The 19,255-nt window shown below is 40.2% G+C and overlaps 1 protein-coding gene across 5 annotated transcripts in view; it reads right to left on the bottom strand.

Annotated features, from left to right (window-relative positions):
• The window catches only part of LOC128902131 (transportin-1-like), an 88,938-nt gene that overhangs the window by 19,566 nt on the left and 50,117 nt on the right, over positions 1 to 19,255 (bottom strand). For all 5 annotated transcript variants that reach the window (XR_008463641.1, XM_054184542.1, XM_054184544.1 and 2 more), the window contains 7 exons: positions 13,662 to 13,743; positions 12,796 to 12,918; positions 9,046 to 9,164; positions 5,727 to 5,787; positions 4,882 to 5,053; positions 2,599 to 2,751; positions 496 to 721 (listed from right to left, as the gene is read on the bottom strand). Coding sequence is in view for 4 of the 5 variants with exons in the window: in XM_054184542.1 (XP_054040517.1) it covers positions 496 to 721; positions 2,599 to 2,751; positions 4,882 to 5,053; positions 5,727 to 5,787; positions 9,046 to 9,164; positions 12,796 to 12,918; positions 13,662 to 13,743 (936 nt within the window). In the remaining variant the exon portion in view is untranslated. The remainder of the gene's footprint in view (positions 1 to 495; positions 722 to 2,598; positions 2,752 to 4,881; positions 5,054 to 5,726; positions 5,788 to 9,045; positions 9,165 to 12,795; positions 12,919 to 13,661; positions 13,744 to 19,255) is intronic.

Genomic DNA, 19,255 nt, shown 5'->3' with positions numbered 1-19,255 from the left:
ACTCTTACCTCTAAGGATCTCCTTTCAAGAGAAAGGGAATATCCCTTGAAATAACTGTAACCCAAATGTTTTGGTAATCCTGAGATAAATATAAACACCACCACTAATGCAATGAAAGTTTTCCTTTGTCATCAGTACTGACCTTGTTTATAGGCATATAAAAGACAGATTTCTGGTCAATGAAACTTCAAATATTGAAAATAAACAGGTGTCATATACAGATAATTTCTTTTACTGTAATAGATTGTTTAGTTTGGCAATTCATATACTCTGAAAACAAACTGGACAGTACAAATTATCTGTTTTCATTTTATTACAACTCGCGGTAATTTGTAACTACTTTAGAAGCAGCTGAACCTACTCCAATTCAAAAGGAAAAAATAAAATACTTAAAGATCTAGAAATGGAGTCATGCATTCATCAATAAAGGCATTAAAAGTTTCCCATGAAAAAGCAGTGTCATGGATAGTGCTTTTTGTTTAAGCTTTGGCTCACCTGCAGGCAGCTTCTTGTACTCTCTTGTTGCTATCCAGAATACGCTTTAGCAACTCAGTCATTAATGGCTTCAAGTATGTGTCTGGGGGTTGACTAACTACCCAGTGTGCATAGCGACTAAGAGTCCAGCATGTAATGGAGCGCACAAGAGCCTTTTTGTTAGAGAGGCACTGAATAAGGTGAGGGATCAGCTCAGGAAGATATGGAATCATACCCTGCATGCAGCCTAGAAGGAAAAATATAGCTATTACAGTACAAGAATTAGAAAATGTAATAGAACTTTTTGTTATTTCCTAGAAGGGACATATTTTCATCTTCTAGCATGTAGTAATACATTTTAACAATATACAAAGCAAGTCTATCTAATTTATGTTAAGTCCTAAAAAGAAAACTCACCATAAACAATAATTAAAATCCCCAATCAAATTTACATTCATTTTAACTACATTTCTACTTCAGTGCTTCCCCAGTCTCCAGAAATTCTTCTTTATTAAATCAAGTATAGCAAGAACATCCAAATAAAATTAGTTTATAAAGCTTAGAAGTCTTATGCCAGTCTACTCAGAGTGACCAAGACAACAAGAGGAGAAAGATTAAGCCTTGAAAACAAATCATCATATCATTAAAAAGGATTCCTTAAGAAATTTAATTTTCTTCTTGTTTTCTCCTAATACCACACAAATACTGACCAGCAATAAAAGCTACACACTTCAAGTCAGCAAGGGCAGTAATACACTGAGATTTGCCAGAAGTACTAACTTTTACCTTGCTTGACCTGAAATCAAAACCAACAAAAAAAGTTTTCTGACAACAAAGAAAAAATATGTTCACTAGGCACTGTAGGAAAAGATAGAAAATCCAGGCATGGACCCAAACATATTCCTTCAGTTTGCAAAACGGACAGAGATGCTGGAAATAGAGGCATAAAGCCAAGCCTGGAAGTAAATACAAAGAAATGGAAGTTATCACATTTATATCAGAGAACCATCCACAAAAAGCGGCTAAGTGCACTGAAGTCACAGGACCGGTTTTTGCCATTTCTGAAAACACTGAATGAAATGTAAGTCTCAATGTCCTGGTTTGAGGTAAAACAGAACCAACTTTCTGTTCAGCAATTTTATTTCTTAGCTAGGCCTCTTCTAACTCTCTGAAATTAACAGCATATTGTGTCTAAAATGGTTTGTTCAGAGTGATAAGACAGTTTGTGCCAAGGAATGGTACGCAGAGAGGCTCTTGCTTATACTTACTGCTATAACAACCAAGGTCAGCTAACTTTGTTATTTGCCCTGTTGGAGGGTCGGAAGAGGAAAAGCGTAGAGGGGTCCCACCTGCAGGGAGGAGTGGACAGGACAGGAGACCAAAAATTGACCAACAGGGGTATTCCATCCCATCTGCCCCACGCTCAGTATAAAAGCTGAGGGATCAAAGGGTCAGCTCTCTTTCTTCAGTGGCTGATGTCTGAGGAGGACCCTGTCTGTTCATCTGCCTTTGATCCCGATCCGTGTGTTCCTGACTCCAACTCTGGAACCTGGTTCCCACCCATCGCTGAGTCCAGCCTGGGACTTCCCCAGTGCCTGACAGTGACATCATCCTGGGAGCTCAATATGGTTTTGTATATACTGTATCTATTTCTTTATTTTCCTTTTTATTTTATTCTTTATTCATCAAAATAGTTTAGTTTCTTCTAAACTCATTAATCTCTCTTTATCTCTCCCCCTCCTCCCCGTGCACGAGAGGCTGGAGGGGAGCATCTGTCGCCAGCCATTGGCCAATTTGGCCAAAACCACGACACTCAAATTTATTAAATATTCCTGTTGTATCAAATCGAAGTGGTACTTCATGAGAGACCAATAAATATATCCTGCAGATTTAAGAAAGAGGAATAAAAGAAATCATCTAAGTTATTTAGCTTCCGAAACATGCACAGATTTGAAAATGAAAAATTAAACAAATAACTGCAGTCACCAACTAATAGATGTAGAGATTAAACCAAATCAGCTAAGGATGTATACTTGTTTGCACAAGTAAGTTCACCTAGAAGGAATCAGAGCGGCTTTAGAACCAATCAAAAATTCAGCAACCTGATATGCACTGTTGCCTTACCTTCAGCAATTGCTCCAAGAACAAGGATACCAGATTCTTTAACTACCCATTCGGGATGGAAGAGCAATTCCTTCAAAAGGGGCAAGATGTGTGGCAGAAGTTCATCACGAAATACATTAGCCAGGACATCTAGAGCAGCAGCAGAACATTTCCCTGAGGGGAATTAACAGTGTTAATCTCTGCTTATTATACAAGCAGTTGTAGTTAGACAGTGTAATCCTGATTTTAACTTTGAGCTGCCAGGGCATTAGGAGGAAAGATACTTCAATTTCATTACAATACACAGGGATACACTGTGCTCTGGTACAAAGCCACCACTCTTAGAAAGCCAATTTTGCATCATTTTTATAGCCACTAAAAGGGATACACTGGGGATATTAAAACACTCACTGACAGGAACCACACCATTATGTAATGTATACAATGCTGCAATATAATTTCAGGATGGCGTAACACTGCGGAAGAGTGACATGAATGTAACATACTGGAGAAACTAAGGGGAAATAGCCTAAAAATATTAGCAATTGATTAAAAAGACAGCGTTCAAACATGATCCATGTCTCAAAGCAAAAAAAAAAGGAAAAATCATCAACCTCTAGAGACTGAAAGAAATTTGCTGACCTCTGCTCTGAGCTTTTATATCTTACTCCTAATTCTGTGATGCACCGATACAATGAACACCACCTCGAAATTTGTTTTAAAGTTTTTAATCTCATATTTTTAGCACACAAAAGGTCATAAAAGAACAACTTCAAAACATGATTTAGAAATCCTTACTCTGGTTTTCTGCTGTGGTGCTGTCATGTCTAGACAAATAATGCTAAGATGGATTTATAAAGAATGCTCGTATTACAGAAATTATACTGCACATTTTTGCTTATTATGATCTCGGTTCCTTCTTAATCTGTCAGAAATGACCCAAGTGGAACAAAAGTATATACAAGACAGGTAATCAGGCAAAATATATGTAGCAAATGTAACATGCAAAATTCCTAAACTGGACCTAAACTGCTAGCGAGCCCAAACAGGACACAGATAAGTTTTCAGATGGGAGGTAGCAACTACTAGAATAGATAATAAATACAAAACTTTTTCTGCTCTACTCCTAGATGATGTCCAACAGGTTTGAATAAAACAAAACATGAGCCCTCAATTCAGAGCAGATCTCCACTGCAAAGCAATAATAAATAGCACAGACTCCCCAAGACCAGCACCTGCTCCTTTCAGCTAAGACTGTTTCAGCTTTCTACTAGAGGAAAGAAAGGTGGGCTCTCATATTTAGTTACCAGGTCTCATTAGTAAGCAATGCTGCTAATTGTCAGGGTGTGCTGATGTTTCCTCTCTGTTCAAACTGGAAGTCAAATATAGAACACTGGATAAGAAATAAGGCATACAATTCTGAATTTCAGATAATCCAAATTCTCTCAAGTCCAGATGGCATATATCAAAACAGATTTCTTAACTGTTCTGTTCTCTCTCTTTCCTAGTCAACTTTAGCTTCCTCATCATCTTAACCAAAACTGTGGACCACAAGGCACCCTCAGTCATTTCAACTACATTTTTCAGAAAATATGTATTTAATTCTGCAATCTCTACACTCAATGATGACTACAAGAACAGCATTATAAATTTAAAGCTATTAAAAAAGATACTTTACAAAAGCAAGCATATTTGTGCTTATTTTCTTCTAAAATAATAACAATAATTTTAAAAGCTTAGATATGTCTCAAGGTTGTTTGATCCATAAGCTTCAAGGTACATTCATCTGCACTACATCTGAACTACTGGTAATGGCTGTCAGTAGTAGCATGTTCAAACAAAGGAAAAAAATTTAAAAAAAAATCAAAGACAAACCAGATTTAGAGGGAAGACTGAAGTAAAAGAAAGCATTATTAAGCTTCCTCAAGCTAAGAACAATGTGTAAGACTTTTTTTTTTTTAATGAAGTTAAACAGATGATCCATGATTTGTATTATCTTGTAGAATTAAAATTCAAAATCCAAAGCTTCAGTTGAATTGCATCCAGTAGATGTTTGCAGCTCTATCAGCCATATTTGAAATAAGCTTACAGATGGTTAGCTTTTGTCAATACAGTTACATAGCCAAAACATCACCTGAAAGACTCCCCCTCTGTCCCAACCACCAATTATATCAGCAGATAGTTCTTTTTCTGGTCAAAAGCAAAGCCTCAGTATTCCTATACACAAACTCCTCTTTTTACCGTGGTTCTTGTATTATGCAAGTAGCTATATTTTAAAACATTTTACACATTACTTTGACATACTTAAATTCCAGTCAGAAATAGTATCATCATCATCATCAAGATCATCGTCATCGTCATCATCATCTTCAATACTGTCTTCTTCATGTTGCTGAGCTACCGTCCGTGAACGATGAAAACGAGGTCTTATGTCCTGTTCACTATCTGGAATAGCTTCATCTTCTTCAACATCCCCCTGTCATCAAAATGTTTTATCAGATAAAATAGTGCAACTATATTGCTCAAAAAAGTTAAGAATGTAGTGTAAATTTTAGTTCAAGATTTTATAAGTATATGAAAGATTCACATCCCACTTGTGCTGCCCAGCTAACTAAAAATGTCATTGTTCCTGCATTCTGCTACAGTATTTATCAGAAAAATGACAGGAAAATAGAAGCAAGAGAGGTAAGTTCACACAAAAGCACAAAGTATCCTTCTTGTTAAGAAATTACTCTTGATAGGAAGGAATTAGAAAGAAGAAGAAATAGAGAAATTCTAGTACACAGACACATTCTAAAATGTTGTGATGGAAAAAGTTGTGTAGTTCAAGCTAGAAGGGCATTAAAATTAATTCTGATCATTTTTTTTTTTGCTGCTTTGCTGTAGTATTTCATGGGTAAAAGTATCCCAGCTCTGCCAAAGCTGGGTGGGAGGGAACAGGGGTAAAACAGGAAAGTCCACAGATTATTTTTCAACAAACATGGCAGCAGTCACATTTAGTTTTTGGAACAGCACATCTTGCCCCAGAAAGCTAAATCTCCATTGAACAGATGTCAGACCAGATATGGACTACCAGTTCAATCATTCTGATGTACAAGTCAGAAACTAACCAGATATTCTTACTGAGTATAAAAGAAGTCAATGCTTACCTTCAACAGAATAATATCGATCTCTGAATATTTCATACCATTTACCAGTACAGGTATCAACCTACAAAGAAATATTAATACATGTCAAAAAGGAAGATCCTGGTAATTACAGGCCTGTTAGTCTCACTTCAGTGCCTGGTAAAATTATGAAGAAGGTCATTCTGGGAGTTACTGAAAATCACTAGAGAGACAATGTGGTCATTCCTGCTTAACCAACTTAATTTCCTTTTATGACAAGGTCACCCATCTAGTTGACCAAGGGAAGCCAGTAGATGTGGGGGTTTGGGATTTTAGCAAAGTGACGGTGACGTCATCTTGGGAGCTTAATACAGTTTTGTATATACTGTATCTATTTCATTATTTTCCTTTTTATTATTAATATTTCATTAAAGTAGTTTAGTTTCTTCTAAACTTGTAAATCTCTTTATCTCTCCTCCTCCTCTCCATGTACAAGAGGTTGCAGGGGAGCATCTGTCACCGGCCATTGGCCAATTTGGCCAAAACCATGACAGAAGACTGAAGGGTGACCTCATTGCAGTCTACAACTTCTTCAAGGGTGGCAGCGGAGGTGGAGGTGCTGAGCTCCTCTCTCTGGTGACCAGCGATAGGACACATGGAAATGGAATGAAGCTGCATCAGGGGAAGTTCAGATTGGACATTAGGAAAAGGTTCTTCACTGAGAGGGTGGTCGGTCACTGGAACGGGCTCCCCAGGGAAGTGGTCACAGTACCAAGCCTGTCAGAGTTCAAGGAGCATCTGGACCATGCTCTTAGTCATATGATTTAGTTTTAGGTAGTCCTGCGAGGAGCAGGGAGTTGGACTTGATCCTTATGGGTCCCTTCCAACTCAAGATATTCTATGATTCTATGTCAAAATAACAGATAAATAAAGCAAGCTGGTTTTCAGTCACCTGGGCCATAATTTTGGTTGTAACCATCCCCACCCCCTCCGAACAACAAAAACAAACAAAGGAAAAAAACCAACGAAGACTCAGCCTGATAACAAAAGCTAGTATCTTAACCATACTCCATTTCATGAGGTTCATCAATACTTTGTAATCTGAAAAAGCATTAATTTCTAACTAGAGGTAGCCAGATGGCACAACCGAGTTTTACACTTTAAAACCAGGATATTCTTACACATGATTAAATTTATTCTGAAGCACCTTTCAGAAATTAAGTCTAAAGCTTTTCAGTAAAAATTCAAACTCCCAAAAAATGCTTGATAAACAAGTTAAGTTGGCTCTCACAAATAGTATTTGTCACTTTATTTACCTGTGGCTGAAGACTCTACCTCACTACTCTTAAGGATAGAAGTCTAACTACATTAAGCCCTCCTATCCTTTTGTAATTGCTTCAAGTATCACCCCTTAAGACAAGTCCCCAACATTGCAGAGATCTTGACATTAGTCAAGTCATTAGTCTATATTATAACTTTACTTATTAAACTGGTTATGACTATGGGACTCCAATGGTACTGATGTATGGCAAAAAAAAGTACTAGGGGAAAGAAAGTCAAATGCTTCACGGAAAAACACATTCACTACAAAAATAAAAAGATATATTACAAGCCAAATCAAGCTAATACTGAAATCACCATGGACCGACCCAGCACCAGTGACGGACTCAATCCCTGTATATTCTGCAGCTGAGGAGTACTGTTTCTGAAGGTACTCAGGCCAGCAATAATATTCACACATCTCAATGGCACGTTACCTTCTGAACTTTTAATGAGAGAACAGTAAGTATTCAGATCAATGCCCATTCATTGGCATTTCTGCAGCATACTTCATGAAGTATGCAGGAGCTATATATTTTATAAGAAAGCCTACAGGAGCAAAATGGAACAAGATATTAAACAAAAAGGTTTTTAGAAGATCTTGTCCCACTTAATCTAATATAAAAAATTTAAGATTATCATCAAGTATTGGCAAATTTTTATAGCTCCCTAGTCAAAAAGAACTCACTAACAAACAAGTTGCTTTCAACAAATATGACATTGAAAGCCGAGAGATATGTAATGTTACTCTTATCTGTTTTCCTAGAGATTTAAAACCTTAAAAAAACACAACAACCGAGGATGAAGCTGTTGCAATGTCAGTGTTCATGTAGGCAAGAAGAGGTTTAAGCTTTATACTGAGAAGGTGACTAGTATGAATAAAGGTGTTGGGAAGGGGGTAGGTAGAATCAAGAACTGTGCTACCATTATTTTGTCTTTTGAACTATAAGAGTAGGAGTTAAGTAAAAACATTTTAAAACTTAAAAATCTTTTCTCTTAACATTGGTTCTCTTGTTTTTAACTCCTATTCCTGTACTGCTACAGTAGGTGTTTTAATCTCAATTCTCTGCTTTCTAATTGCTTATGAGAACTGAAATTTTGACACACTGCCCCCCCCCTTTTTTTTTAAAATTGCTTTACGTCTAAAATGGTAATTTTGCTGAAAAGAATACGTCTCTTCTCTCAACATCTTGACTGTAAGAACAGAATCACAGACAGAACTGCTTTAGTATTTTCAAAAAACAACCATTTACGTGTCAAAAACAGAGTCTCCATTTACTGGGAACACTGAAGAATTTGCTTCCTATTGCAAAAGTCTTCAGATCAGTCTGAAAAAAAGTTACAAGCACTGCTGCAGACACACAGATGTTTAAATCTCAAACATGGATATTCATTCCCGTTCAATTGAGGATCTATATTTTAAGGCTTAGGATAACTTTTTGAAACTTACAAAAAAATTTTTGAAACTTAAAAAACTACTGTCAGTCTGAAGAAGTATGAACACATTATACATGCTTTCTTAAAGTTTAAATTGCAGTGGCAATTGATATGAAATTGATTCCTAAATCTACATGATCTCATCATCTTGTTATGGTCTTCATAAAGATGGAGAACCCTTGGCATGACTATGCACATAGAAGCATTGCACAGAGTTGCTCACAATAGCAGTTGTCAAGACCACGTGTTCATGGTACACCAGATATTACAGGTAATGTCACGTGGAGATGTTTGTTTGAGCTTAAGCGCACGTTAGTATACCTTTGCATCCATATGATGCTTAATAGGCTGTTAAGCTCGAGGTAAAGCACCAGTGACACAGTTTATGCTGCTTCTGGAGCTGAGTCTGAAATCCTCAGAAGTCTTTTCAGTGACCTCTATGCTACAGCCATTTTTAATATGCACAAGAACTAGCTACAGGAAACGCCTTCTAAGCATACAGCAAGCTAGATACAGTCTCTATAAGAGTAACCAGGAACAAGTCAACTGAAGTTTAAAGACGACTATTTCAAAACAACTAGGAGTTGTAATTCTTAATACTTACTTAGTAAGATGCCGACATAATACATCTTTACAAATTGGCTGTTCAGCCAAAGTCAGCCAAAACTCGCAAGCCTCCAAAGCCACATTTTCATCTTGGTCCTGGGTCCTTTGAAGCATATACTACACAATATAAAAAAAGGTACTTGTATAAGATATAAGTTTTAAGTGCCCAGAAGAAGCTATCGACATTGCAAAGCGTCTTCACACCAGACTATGCTACCAGAGTAATTTTGTTTCTTTGGGGCAAGGGGAAGAAACAGATATAAGAGACTAGTTGAGACTATGGTGAGAATAAGCCTATTTCTTAATGCTAAATGATTCAGATTCTAAGTTTCTTCACTGCTTAAGTGAGAACATTATTACCAAGAAACTACAGACAGAGACCCAAGATAATAAACAGCAGTTTCCTGACAATAGTTGTGTTTGTTTTTTTAAAAAAAATATTATTGTACCACCACCACCCCTTTGCCCTTTTGAATAAAAAGGTACAACTATGCACTTAGTAAGACAGAAATATTTTTTTATATCTAGTACCATAAAAAAGCTTACCTTTCAAATCTTGATTACCTAACAGGATGCAATTAAGTAGAACCCATAACAGAGGAAAAAAAAAAGTCTCCCTTTTTTATAGCATGAATGGTAATTGAGAGATTCAGTACCAAAACTTTAAGCTTGCTGTTAAAACTTAACCCCCTTAAGCAAAAAAAACAATCAAATACCTACATAAACAGAAAGCCTAAGTATACCATGGCTACATCAGTTTCTTATACACAACTGCCAAAACAATTTAGGGAAGATGCTTGCAACTTCCAAAATAGTAATTTATGCATTCTTCCATGCCAGCCCTTATTTCTGAAACAGTTGGTTCTTCCACTCATTTTAGAAGCCTCATGGAAGTTCATGCAGCTACCTTTCCTCACACATGGATTTAAAACAAGCAAAGTAAATCCTTCTTCAGAATACCATTTTATTCTCAAAATGTAATAGAATGGGGTGACCTATATTATCCTTATGCATTTCAGGGATGAAAGATTTGCCATGAACATACCCCTTCCTACAGAACTGCACTAAATTGCAAGTGTTTCCTAAAGGGTCACTACTGTAATTAAGAACTCATGGTAACACAAATACTGCTCTATTCTGAGTTGTCAACAAATTACACCTTGGAAAAGCTGAAAAATGTCCTACCCATTGCAAGCAAGGCTTCATTAACGCACCTGAAGTGATTTGGCATTTTTCCCCCAGAGGGCTTGAAAATCCACTGTTTTGTTGGATCCAGTTATTTGTCACAAAGACAAAAACAGAATGACAAAAAGTAATCTCTGTTTGAAGGTGCTTCTCACAGTGTCATTTCCTTTTTAAGTATGTATTATCATATATGCTCCATGAAGTTAGGTAGCAGTGGTATAAGACAGCCATATACACAGCCTGGAAACCATAGACTGGTTTGGGTTGGAAGGGACCTTAAAGATCATCTAGCTCAAACCCCCCTGCCCTGGGCAGGGACACCTCCCACTAGACCAGGCTGCTCAAAGCCCCATCCAGCCTGGCCTTGAACACCTCCAAGGATGGGGCAGCCACAGCTTCTCTGGGCAACCTGTTCCACTGTCTCACCACCCTCACAGGAAAGATTTTCTTCCTTATATCTAATCTAAATCTCCCCTCTTTCATTTTAAAACCATTCCCTTTCGTCCTATCACTCCACTCCCTGACAGAGTCCCTCCCCAGCTTTCCTGTAGGCCCCCATAGTAAGAACAGTAACAAAGTAAAGTGTGGGGAGAGTATTTGAAGGCTTTTTAAAATAAGTACTTTTAATGATAAGCTATAAAGTTCTACTGACTTTAGGTAATGGAAATAGTTGCTTCATAACAATAAATTACAAAATGGCATACGAAGATTATTCAGAACTGGTCTGCATACTCTGTAACAGTGTTGTGTTAGTCTTGTTATGTCAAATCATCAAGAATAGCGTGATGCATAAAGCATTAAGAACACATCCTTTGAGCAGTAACAGACATCTTTATCTGAAGAAAGCAACAGGATCCTCACAGTCTTATGACTTCAGCAACAAGTTGAGTTTCTGTGTTACAGCTTCATAACATCAATACACTATTCATTCCTTACAAGTAATCTCATTATGCATTGTATAACGTCAGGGCTTCTATTGAGAAAGTGTTTGGCTAAATATGCTCTATGAACATACAAGTGCAATCTAATAACTGAAATCTGTTAGGTCAGTCTACTCCTGACATATCCTGTTGTCATGTTCCCAGACAGAGGAAGGTGAAAAAAAAACCAACCCACCACAAAAAAATATACATCTGCTTCTGCTCACCTGGAAGCACTTGCTCAAAAAACTCACTGAAATCCAAACCAATCATTCCTGTATGCTCCAGGAACTTGGCAAGAAAGCTAATACTAAACCTGTCTGCTTCAAAAGCATGATGCTGGCCAAGTCCTTCTGTCTTAGAATCGCTACTGGATCATTAATATTCTTAACTACTTTAAAAGTGATTCTCCATAAGCATAAAAAAACCCATCATGTGGATACAAGTTTCTCTTTTTTTAAGACTTCCTTCAGTTAGAGAAGCCACCATTGGCAGCATTCAACTTGGAGGTATTCAAGGTTCAAAGGGGCAAAACCAGACTCATTTGAATGTTGAACAATAGTCAGTTCTGAGATATTGCATTTGCACATACCAATATGTATACAGAAATGGGGAAATCAGTAACAGTACACAGTAGTCCCAAAACTGTGAAAACAAAAAAGTCTAAACTTTGTTATAGAACAAAAATTCACTAATACTGTCTTTTGTAGAGAAGAAAAAAAACCAACTCAAACCCAACCAAGCAAAAGAAAAAAACCCCACCTCAAGTATCAACAATCCCTACTTGTCCTGTGTTGCATGAGAACATGTCTGCCAGGGTTGGTGGCACAACACATAGGAAGACTAGACAACAGGCCAAGGCTGTCACGGGTCACCTCAATTTTACGCCTTTGTCCAGGAGCAAAAAAAACTTAACACCTTCTTCATGTTGCCTGGACCTAGCCCTTATGGAATTTGACACTGGGTTATGACCCACTTGTTTGCATGTAATCTACATGAGAAACATACTGATCTTCGCTATATTTCTAATCTAGCAAGTAGTGTATGTAAAGGCTACCTAGAAACTGCCAGTATTTCCCAGAAACATTGAAACTCAAAGAGTTGAGCAGACAAAAACCAGCTGATTGGTCCTCTGGTAGGCAATTCTGCACTAATCTAGGATGATAAAGAATCTATCAAATGACACTAACCTCTACAACTGAATGCAAAGGCAAGCAGCTCTGTTAGTAGCTCAGAGCTATATAAAATAACACTCCTTATCCTTGTGGTCAAAAGATACAAAAAAAGTGACAGCTTCAATGTGTAAACTGTAGCAGTCTCAGCACTAGAACTAAGATTTTTAACATGATCTTCTCACTTGTGGTCAGGCAATGCCTGGCTGCTCCATGGTATAGCTGATCCTGGCCATTTCAGGATCAATTAACTTAATGAAGAATGAACAACTGCCATAGACGTTGTCTGTCAAATACAATGTCAAGTTGGCAATTAGCTAAAAAGAAACTTTCGCAACCTCAATCTAGAAGGAAAACAAAGAGTAGGCAAGTGCAAGAGTAACATACCTGTTCTGATGAATGTTTTTAATTTGTTATTATTTCTGTAACTCCAAACACGTTTCAGCACGCAATCTGGGAAAACAGACTCACCTCAACTATACTAATCATATGAGGAAGCAGGCGATCCATTCGAACTTCCAGCAACATAACTAGAGCACGGCAAACATTTTTGCGTACTTCAGGCTCCTCATCACCAGCCAGTGCAAAAAGATTCTGTTGGAAAGTAATACCAGTCGAAAAGCCTCAAGTCATCTAGTTCAACTTGTATTTAAATTGACATTACTGGCAAACTAAAGTATGCAAACATATACTTTGTACCCTCCCACCCCACACCTCAGAATACCGTATTATTTCTTAAAGACATACAGTTTAGCAAACAAACTCTTCAGACTCTCAATGTGTATTGTTACCCAGTGTTTTGGTCATGTGTACACTAGACACAAGGACATTTTTTCCTGAATTATTTTTTTCCCGAATTATTTTTTCCCCCTAAACATTAATGAAGTTCTGAAGCTAGAAAACTCCTTCAGTACACAACAGCAGCAAATAAAATACTCTAGATAACCCAAAATATCACCCTTCTAATCCACATTCAGTATTAGTATTCAGAGAGACCCATCATACAGACTCAGTGACATGATGATCCTCGTACTGAACTCTCCATCACAGGTAAAGTAGACAGACTGCTGCCAGTACCTTTATGCAACAAGACCTTTCCTCTATTTATGGAAAGGAAGCATCTTTCAAAATACTATTTCTTGGTCTGTGAGAGTGCTTAGACTAATCTGAGCATAAGCATGCAGAATGAACTTCAATACATGGGGACTGAAGCTAAGAATGGGAAGTCAGCAATGTAGAGTTTGTGGGTAGTGGTGGTTGTAAAACATTATTCAAAGCTCTTAATAAATCAGATATGTAATTTGACTTAACTCCCCCAACCAAGAATGCACACTCACCTCAATAAAAGAATCTATGTGCAACATAAGAGCTTGAGTTCTGCTGATGATAAATTGATTGACACATGCAACAGCATGAGACCTACAAATGGAACAGTTAAAATATACATTTTTTATTACTTAAACATTTTCTAAACTGTATCAAAAACATTAGGAAGCAAATCACACTTTCCAAGCATCTTCTAGAGGCAAGAGGGAACAAATCTGTACATCTATATTGTTACAAGAAAAATTACGTTTTTAAGTACCAACTTAAACTCTGATATATTTACTAAATAATTTAAAATAAAGTATTCAATAAATAAAAACCACAGCAGGATGACTACACCTGGCACATTTGTTCCGAACAGTATGTAAGCATGTTCTTTTTCAGTATATTATGATTACTGATCTTCTTTGATATTAACAATTCCATACAAGTCAACATGGTGGAATTTTAGCACACCCTTCTTCGTTGCTAAGTATCCAACTGCCTTTACAATATTTTTAGTATTTAATGAGACCAATATGCATCAGTAATATAGTTGTAGCTTCGAAGAAACATAACAAAAGGCAGAGGGGTTGGAACTAGATGATCTTTAAGGTCCCTTCCAACCCAAACCATTCTATGATTCTATGACAAGTGAAGTGCAAAAAGTGAGTAACGGATACTCTGACCAGTATTAGGGGGGCCCTGCCTCCAGCCAGGTGGAGGAAAGGGACAACCGGGTTTATTGGACGGTGTGGATTCGATGGCCTGGCACATCAGACCCACAGGAGTATAAGGCTCTAGTGGACACGGGTGCGCAGTGCACCCTAATACCATCAAGCTATAGAGGGGAAGAACCCATTTGTATTTCTGGGGTCACAGGGGGATCCCAAGAGTTGACTGTACTGGAGGCGGAAGTGAGCCTAACTGGGAATGAGTGGCAAAAGCATCCCATTGTGACTGGCCCAGAGGCTCCATGCATCCTTGGCATAGATTACCTCAGGAGAGGGTATTTTAAGGACCCAAAAGGGTACCGCTGGGCCTTTGGCATAGCTGCCTTGGAGACGGAGGAAGTTAAACAGTTGTCTACCTTGCCTGGTCTCTCGGAGGAGTCTTCTGTTGTGGGGCTGTTGAGGGTCGAAGAACAAGTGCCAATTGCTAACACAACAGTGCATCGGCGGCAATAGTGCACTAACCGAGACTCTCTGATTCCCATCCATAAGCTGATTCGTCAATTAGAGGTTCAAGGAGTGATCAGCAAGACTCGCTCACCCTTTAACAGTCCCATATGGCCGGTGCGAAAATCTAATGCAGAGTGGAGGCTAACTGTAGACTAATACATTCTTACCAATCCCTTTAGCAGCAGAGTGCAGGCCACAGTTTGCTTTCACCTGGAGGGGCGTCCAGTACACCTGGAATCGACTGCCCCAGGGGTGGAAACACAGCCCCACCATTTGCCATGGACTGATCCAGACTGCACTGGAACAGGGTGAAGCTCCAGAACATCTGCAATACATTGATGACATCGTCGTATGGGGCAACACAGCAGAAGAAGTTTTTGAGAAAGGGAATACAATAATCCGAATCCTTCTGAAAGCTGGTTTTGCCATAAAATGAAGTAAGGTCAAGGGACCTGCGCAGGAGATCCAGTTTTTAGGAATAAAATAGCAAGATGGACGCCGTCAGATCCCAATGGATGTGATCAACAAAATAGCAGCTATGTCTCCACCAACTAGTAAAAAGGAAACACAAGCTTTCTTAGGCATTGTGGGTTTTTGGAGGGTGCATATCCCAGATTACAGTCTAGTTGTAAGCCCTCTCTATCAAGTAACCCGGAAGAAGAATGACTTTAAATGGGGTCCTGAGCAACGACAAGCTTTTGAACAAATCAAACAGGAAATAGTCCATGCAGTGGCCCTGGGGCCAGTCCGGGCAGGACAAGATGTTAAAAATGTGCTCTACACTGCAGCCGGGGAGAACGGCCCTACCTGGAGCCTCTGGCAGAAAGCACCAGGGGAGACTCGAGGTCGACCCCTAGGGTTTTGGAGTCGGGGATACAGGGGATCCGAAGCCCGCTACACTCCAACAGAAAAAGAGATATTGGCAGCATATGAAGGGGTTCGAGCTGCTTCGGAAGTAATTGGTACAGAAGCACAGCTCCTCTTGGCACCTCGACTGCCGGTGCTGGGCTGGATGTTCAAAGAAAGGGTCCCCACCACACATCATGCAACTGATGCTACATGGAGTAAGTGGACTGCGCTGATCACACAGCGAACTCGAATGGGAAACCCCAGTCGCCCAGGAATTCTGGAAGTGATCGTGGACTGGCCAGAAGGCAAGGATTTCGGAATGTCACCAGAGGAGGAGGTGACGCATGCAGAAGAGGCCCCACCATATAATAAACTGCCAGAAAATGAGAAGAAATATGCCCTGTTCACTGATGGGTCCTGCCGCATTGTGGGAAAGCATCGAAAGTGGAAGGCTGCTGTGTGGAGTCCTACACGACAAGTTGCAGAAGCCAGTGAAGGACAAGGTGAATCGAGCCAGTTTGCAGAGGTGACAGCCATCCAGCTGGCTTTGGACACTGTCGAGCGAGAAAAAGGGCCAGTACTTGATCTCTACACTGACTCATGGATGGTGGCAAATGCTCTGTGGGGGTGGCTACAGCAGTGGAAGCAGGGCAACTGGCAGCGCAGAGGCAAACCCATCTGGGCTGCTGACCTATGGCAAGATATTGCTGCCTGGATAGAGAATCTGGTTGTGAAAGTACAACGCCACGTAGATGCCCATGTACCGAAGAATCGGGCCACGGAGGAACATCAGAACAACCAGCAGGTGGATCGGGCTGCTAGGATTGAAGTGGCTCAGGTGGATCTGGACTGGCAACATAAGGGTGAACTATTCATAGCTCAGTGGGCCCATGACTCCTCAGGCCATCAAGGAAGAGATGCAACATATGGATGGGCTCGTGACCGAGGGGTGGACTTGACCATGGACACTATTGCACAGGTCATCCATGAATGCGAGACGTGCTGCAATCAAGCAAGCCAAGCGGTTAAAGCCTCTTTGGTATGGAGGGCGATGGCTGAAATACAAATATGGGGAGGCCTGGCAGATTGATTATATCAAATGGCCACAAACCCATCAAGGCAAGCGCTATGTGCTCACAATGGTGGAAGCAACCACTGGATGGCTGGAAACATACCCTGTGCCCCATGCCACTGCCCGGAACACTATCCTGGGCTTTGAAAAGCAAGTCCTGTGGCGACATGGTACCCCAGAGAGAATTGAGTCGGACAACGGGACTCATTTCCGAAACAGCCTCATAGACACCTGGGCCAAAGAGCATGGTATCGAGTGGGTACATCACATCCCCTGTCACGCACCAGCCTCTGGGAAGACAGAACGATACAATGGACTGTTAAAAACTACACTGAGAGCAATGGGTGGTGGGACTTTAAAACATCGGGATGCACATTTAGCAAAGGCTACCTGGCTAGTTAACACCAGGGGATCTACCAATCAGGCTGGCCCTGCCCAATCAAAACTTCCACGTACCGTAGAAGGGGATAAAGTCCCCGTAGTGCACATGAAGAATATGTTAGGGAAGACAGTCTGGGTCAGTCCTGCCTCAGGCAAAGGCAAACCCATCCGTGGGATTGCTTTTGCCCAAGGACCTGGGTGCACTTGGTGGGTGATGTGGAAGGATGGGGAGGTCCAATGTGTACCTCATGGGGATCTGATTTTGGGTGAGAATGGCCAAGGAATCATATTGTGTGTTGTTAAGTGCTAAGTAACCCTGCCACTGTATGTCCTCATGACTATAATTGCTATCGGTTGTACTACAGTAAGAATCACCCAAATTAAGGACAGATGGACTTTGATGAAAACACCGAGTAAAGCGCAGTGGTGATGGGATCAGAACTGACCTCAGCAGCTGGCGCCCAGCAACTTCTTCAAGATCTACATCTTCAGCCCACGGACTGTGTGCATGAGCCACGCCGGGTACACCAGCCACAAGCTCCGAAAATACAGCATGCAACAGTCCAGCACCACCCAGCATCTCTCCTGCCCTGAGAGACTGTTCTAACAGATGGAGCCCAAAGCCATGGATTAAATGAACTCGCCAGACACTTTGGAGGGATGGCCCATAAACTAAGGACATTACATCTGCATGAATATATATGTGTGTATATATATATATGAGACAGGGGAAAGTGGTGGCAATTCATTGGAACCTGTAAGATCTGGGCATGGCAAAGATGGTATGGAATAAGGGGTGGAAAACGTCCTGGGCCTGGTGGGGATAGGGTTAATTCTCCCCAGGCTCCAGCAGGGACACAGGTATTCCATCCCATGTGAGCCATGCCCACCCTGAGCTGCCGGGGGAGGGGGCAGAAGTCGCTGCTTGGGAGCGGTCTGGGGCGTCCTGGTTGGGTCCGTGAGCAGTGATTCCGTAATCGTGTTTGTATATTCCTCTGTCCATGTTATTGTTGTTGTTTTCTTGTTCTCTTTGCTGTTCTGTTAAATTGCCTTTGTCTCAACCCATGAGTTCTGCCTTTTCTTCTTCTGATTCTTCTCCGTATTGGGGAAGCCCAAGAGAGCGGCTGTCTGAGGCCAAACCATGACAGCCCTTTTTAAGTATTGAAAGGCTGCAATACGGTCTCCCCGGAGCCTTCTCTTCTCCAGGCTGAGCATCCCCAAATCTCTCAGCCTGTTCTCAAAGGAGAGGTGCTCCAGCCCTCTCATCATTTTTGCCTGACTCCATCTTCTTTGCACCCTCCCTTGAGGTTTTTATTTATATTGATGAGATCCCCTGAGCCTTCTCTTCTCCAGGATGAACAGTCCCAGCTCTCTCAGCCTTGCCTCATAGGAGAGAGGCTCAAAACCCTTTATCATTTTTGTGGCCCTTCGCTAGACTCTCTCCAGTAGCTCCATGTCTCTCTCGTACTGGGGAGCCCAGAACTGGACACAGTATTCCACCTGGAGGGTGAGGGAAAGGATCACCTCCCATGCTGGCAACACTCCAGCCCAGGATACCATTCGCCTTCTTTGTGGCAAGGGCACATTGCTGGCTCATTTCAGGGTAAAAGCTACTGTTCTTGTTGATAAATATTAGCAATAACAAGTTAAGTCTGGAATTTTTCTTCTATCTTGTACTTCTGTTACTTTGGAAAAAGTAATACTGTATTAAAGTAAAAAGATGTTGGACCCATTTAATTTGACCCAGCTGAAAGATAAAGAGCTTTCTAAGGTTTGTTGCAGTTAAAGCAGAAAAAAATTTTTCTGCAATAACTCAGAAAGTATTATCAGCAAACAATTTTTTACTCTCCCATTGCTGCATTCATTACAAAATTAATCCAAGACAGTTCTGTCTAATCAGAATATGAAATTTTAACCACAGCACCGAAATTTTCATAATAATACTGTGTCAGTGTGCCACAAGCGATGTCCGGAAGGCAATTGGGCCTGCCTGTCCGGAAAGTGGAGGCTTATCAGTGGATAAGTGATGATGGCCCATACATATTAATTCCAGTTGGTCCTCAAAGACAATTAGTAAAGTTTTTAATAGATACGGGGGCACAAATTTCAATATTAACACAACAAGATGCCGAGAAGCTGGGCG

The sequence above is a fragment of the Rissa tridactyla genome, chromosome W (assembly GCF_028500815.1).
Source record: "Rissa tridactyla isolate bRisTri1 chromosome W, bRisTri1.patW.cur.20221130, whole genome shotgun sequence".
NCBI lineage: Eukaryota > Metazoa > Chordata > Aves > Charadriiformes > Laridae > Rissa > Rissa tridactyla.
The sequence above is the reverse complement of the archived record's forward strand: the minus strand, read 5'-3'. Positions and strand labels throughout refer to the sequence as shown.